General features: G+C 43.2%; 1 protein-coding gene across 1 annotated transcript in view; it reads left to right on the plus strand.

The window, feature by feature from the left end:
• The window catches only part of LOC121954812 (elongation of very long chain fatty acids protein 6-like), a 4,116-nt gene extending 726 nt beyond the window's left edge, over positions 1–3,390 (plus strand). The window contains exons 2-4 of the mRNA XM_042502518.1: positions 5–102; positions 188–365; positions 1,238–3,390. Coding sequence (XP_042358452.1) covers positions 5–102; positions 188–365; positions 1,238–1,671 — 710 coding nt within the window. The 3' untranslated portion in view covers positions 1,672–3,390. The remainder of the gene's footprint in view (positions 1–4; positions 103–187; positions 366–1,237) is intronic.
• The last annotated feature ends 1,757 nt before the right edge of the window (positions 3,391–5,147 follow it).

Below are 5,147 nucleotides of genomic sequence, written 5' to 3' on the forward strand. Positions count from 1 at the left end.
ACAGGTGGACAGGTGTACAGGTGTACAGGTGGACAGGTGTACCAGTGTACAGGTGGACAGGTGTACAGGTGTACAGGTGGACAGGTGTACCAGTGTACAGGTGTACAGGTGTACAGGTGGACAGGTGTACAGGTGTACAGGTGTATGTTCACAGACGTCTCTGTGTTGTGTCTCAGCGTCCTGACAGCTTGTCTTTCGTCTTCTTGTCCTCAGTATCGTGGGCGCGGTGCGGACCGGCTCCTACATGCTTCACGTCCTGAGCAGCGGCGGCTTCAGACGCTCCATCTGCGCCCAGAGCTTCTACAGCGGCCCCGTCAGCAGGTTCTGGGCGTACGCCTTCGTCCTGAGCAAAGCGCCGGAGCTCGGTCAGTCTCACGAGTCCCTCCCATCAACGGCCGACCTCTAAAGCGACCGAGCGCAGGCACTGAGCAGCAGCTACCTCCGAGCCATCGGGTTTCTGATGCTGGGAAACGTCTTTGAACGCAGCAGCAGGGTAGCACTTAGGGACCGTCCTCCTCTCACACATTGAGGACGGTCCCTCCACCACAAATGAGTCGTTAGATCTTAAAAACGGCTGAAAAAGCCTCTCATGGTGCTGCTGCTTCGTTCCTGCAAAGTTTTTGGTTTTTTTAGACGCTTTTTAAATGGGACGTAAAATAATTAGGATGACTTATTATTAATTTAATGTCAGATTTGTTTTTTTTCTGGTGAAAGAATTTGTCCTCAAAAGCGGTGTGAAATCTGAAAATCAGACAATAATTTTGTTTTTTAAATTTTGTTCTACAGCTGTGATAAATTATTTTTGTTTTTTTTTTGGTGTTGTTAAATTTTTTTTAAAAAATCATAATCTGTTAAAAATTTTAAAAAATGCCAAAAAATCTTCTAAATTGTTAATTTGCACAATTAAAATAACAAATAAAATCACATAATTTTTTCTGCTGTAAATTTGACAAACCCGCACTGATTTTCTGACAGTTTTAGCTATGAAAAACCACGTATTTATGGCAAATTTGATGAAATTATACAAAAAGTTCTCAAAGGAAAAAAAGCCAAAATGTTTTTGTTTTTTTTAAGAAAACTTCCTTTTAGTTTCCGTGTTTGTTTGTTTAGGGTTTTTTTTAATGGTCGGCAAAAACTTTTTGAGGAAAACAAAAGCTGTTCATGAAAAATTGCCAAAATTGAAAAAAAAAAAAAGGCAAAAGTTTGACGGGAACATGCGTGTGTTTTGTTGTTGCAGGCGACACGGCGTTCGTCGTGCTGAGGAAGCAGAAGCTGCTCTTCCTGCACTGGTACCATCACATCACCGTGCTGCTCTACTCCTGGTTCTCCTACAAAGACATGGTGGCCGGCGGCGGCTGGTTCATGACCATGAACTACGCCGTGCACGCGCTCATGTACAGCTACTACGCCGCGCGCGCCGCCGGCCTGCGCGTGCCGCGGCCGTTCGCCGTCCTCATCACCAGCGCTCAGATCGGGCAGATGGCGATGGGGCTGACGGTGAGCGCGCTGGTTTACCGTTGGATGCAGCACGGCGACTGCCCCTCCCGCCTCGACAACATCACCTGGGCGGCGCTCATGTACCTCAGCTACCTGCTGCTCTTCTCCAACTTCTTCTACCAGACGTACCTGCGCCATCGCCGCGGGGACGCCAAGACGCACAAGGCTGAGTAGAGGCCCGGGGCATTGTGGGAGGTCGCACCGGACCGGAGTCCGTCTTCCTAATGCTGCTAACGTTTAAAAACGTAACGTGACGTTTTTCACGTCGCAAGAACTCAACATTTTTCCTCATCGAACATTTTCAGGATGAAAAATCCTCCGAATCAGCATCAAGTTTCAGATCTGCACCTTCGTCTCCTCGTGTTTCAGATCTGCACCTTCGTCTCCTCGTGTTTCAGATCTGCGGCTTCAGAAAAAGCGTCTCACTCTTGATTTTAAACGTCCACAAATGAAATCACATCAAAGTGTTTTCAGGGAAAAACGATACTTTGATAAACTTTAAGTTAAACTCTGAGAGTCGATCTGTTCGGACGAGATTCGACTCATTTAAAGCTGAAACTTTACCCTCTGAACATCACTTTCAGACGCCTTTCACAAATATTTAACGCTTTGACCTTGTCGCAGATTGCTTTGAATTCTTTGGAAAATTATGGGGAAAAAGGCGAGAAACGAAATTAGTAGATTGAGAAAAAAAATGTAATTCTATTCTGCCGGCGGCTCCTCCCACTCACAAAACGTATTTCAGCTAAAAAAAAAAGTATATTTTCTGTTTTATCTTTATGTCAGACTGCGATTTCTGATGAGAAAATTAAGCCTTTTTATTGCTCTCTTTGAACCAGACTTCTTTGAGGAAAACGGTAATTTCGGTAACTAATGTCTGTTAGTGTCTGTCTCCGAGCTTCTTCGGTGTTTTAAACGTTTGGTTTGGATTCACCAAAATCACCCGAAAACACAAATAAACTGACTGACGGAGGCAGCAGAAGACCAGCAGCTCCTGTGGTCAGAGAGCCAAAATGACCGTTTTTCTGGTGGAGTTTGGTTTACGGACAGAGACGTCACAGAAGTTACTGACGGAAACGTAAAACAGGAAAAATATTCTAAACATCGCGAGCGCTTAAACTGAGTATTTTTGGTGACAAAAATCGGTTTTGTCTCGTCCAAACTGACGATACTGCAGATAACACGCAGATCAAAACCTCAACACCTCAACGTCAAAAATCACAACTGGCCCTTTAAGACCGTTTAATTTTAGCAAACCGATCGTTTAGTGTCGAAAATGCCAAAAAAAAGTGACGTTTCCGAAGTGTGTTTTCTGAGCGACAGTCTGAAACCTGCCGCTTTACGAATCAATAATCAGTTAATTTCTTTGATCTGAGCGACTGATCCTTTCAGCTCCGACTGATTTACAAACAGGAGACAGACGTACGAAAACAGATCTGAAACCAGTTTACGCTCCGTTCACACGTCACCTCCAACCTGATCCAGGTTTCTGGTTTTTCCATCAAACGTTTACAGCTGACAAACAAAAAAAGTCTATTTATTGATTATTTATTGGACGTATGAAGGCAGCCGACGGCGGCCGGAGAAGTCCTTTCACCAAATGTTTTCGTTCACTAACATCACATAACGTTGATCACGTCACTGAATATTTATGATTTTTTTTGCACCAGAGACTTTTGTACTAAAAGCTGTCGTTTCCTCACAAACCGGTAAAACTCCTCGTTATTTGAATCTGTTGCTCTGAAGTGTGCGATTGTGAAAGTTTGACGGACGTCGATCAGCCGAAGCTGTTTGATTCACCACGACGACTGATTTTCACGCTTTAATATTTCAGCCGTTTACGAACTTTTTATTTAATGTGTGAAAAAAATAAATAAAGAATCTGTTTTTAAACTTTGTCTCTTCATTTCAAGCAACTAAAAACACAGCTGATCAGCAACACAACCAGCAACTTAGACAGGCAACCAAAACCAGAGAATTAGCAACTGAGAAGGTCAACAAAAACAAACCAGGCAAAAGTACCGACCGTTGATTAGCAACACAGAGGGCAACTAAAAACAAAAACAAGCAACAAAAAACGGCAAACAACTAGCAACTCAGCAGAGCAACTATAAAGACACAGCCAATTAGCAACACAACTACCAACATAGACAAGCAACTAATAACAGAGACTTACAAGTAGCAACTTAACCAGCAACAATGATGAACAACTAAAAACAAGAACAGGCAACTAAACACACAGATGGGCAACTAAAAACAAACAGGCAACAAGCAACTCAGAAGGTCAACAAAAACAACAACCTGCAACAGAAACACTGACTGGCAAGTAGCAACACAATCAGCAAAACAGGTGGGCAACTAAAAACAAAAACAGACAACTAAAGGACAGACAGATGTGTAAATTGCAGACAGGCAACTAGGGATTCAGACGGGCAACCCAGAACACAGACAGCCGATGAGCAACACAACCAGCAACAGAAAAAAAAAATTAAAACACATGCATGTAGCATGGGCAACTAAAAATGAAAACAAGCAACTATGAAGACAGACTGACGGGTAAATTACAGACAAGCAACTTGTGACTCAGACGGGCAACCAAAAATACAGACAACTAGAAACACAGAGGCAACAAGCGACTCAGATGGGCAACCGAAAACAGTCCACCAGAGAGACTTAAATAAACTTTTTATGTTTCTGCTGCTGATGAACGAAAACGTCCTAAAGAAGCCGTTTTTAAAATGTGTCTGTTAAACACGAGCAGCTCGTGACGGTTAAACTGGCACAGAAACACTTTCAGAAACAGCAACAAACAGTTTGTATCCTGAACGAGGCCTCAGCTGGTTCACAGGTCAGTAACAAACATTTATTTTACATCAATTCAAATTTGTGCAGCAACATTGCATCAACTCAGAGAGCCAGTAACAATATGACCAAAAATATTTTTAATATATTTTATATATATTTTTTTTTTTAATTATCCAATGAAAGCTTCCAATGAGAACCAATATTTAACATTTCTAGAACTTTTTATTTTTGATTTGACACTTTTGATCTTCAGGTTTATGGTCTGAAAGTCTCCATGTTCCCACAATGTGTCAGAAAAACAAAAAGGGCAGCCTGCTGCAGCAACCTGCTGCAGCAACCTGTTGTAGCAATCTGTTGCAGCAATCTGTTGCAGCAACACGTGCTCTCGAGTTCATGTAAACGTGACGGTCCTCACAAGTGTACAAAGGTCTGTCCGTGTGTGTGTCAGGGTTGCTGCTGTTGCATCTCCCTCCAGCTCTTCCACAGCAACAGATCTCGACTCTTTCCCAGGGCAACCAGGCAACGAGGCAACTTCAGCCCATTAAACTGGCCCACACCGTCATTACGGCCCATCGCCAGCAACATGGTGACGTTACCTGGCAACCAGCAGCACAGACAAGCAACCAGCAATTCCGTCAGTCGACCAGCAACACAGACATGGAAATAAAAATACAGACAGGCAACTAGCAACACAACCAGCAACACAGACCGGCTATCAAAAACACATTCAAGCAACCAGCAACACACACAATCAATTAAAAACACAGAAAGGCAAGTGGCAACTCAGTCAGTCAAACAGCAACACAGACAGACAACTAGCAACACAGTCAGTTGACCAGCAACAA

Source organism: Plectropomus leopardus, chromosome 15, assembly GCF_008729295.1.
Source record: "Plectropomus leopardus isolate mb chromosome 15, YSFRI_Pleo_2.0, whole genome shotgun sequence".
In the NCBI taxonomy this organism is placed as follows: Eukaryota; Metazoa; Chordata; class Actinopteri; order Perciformes; family Serranidae; genus Plectropomus; species Plectropomus leopardus.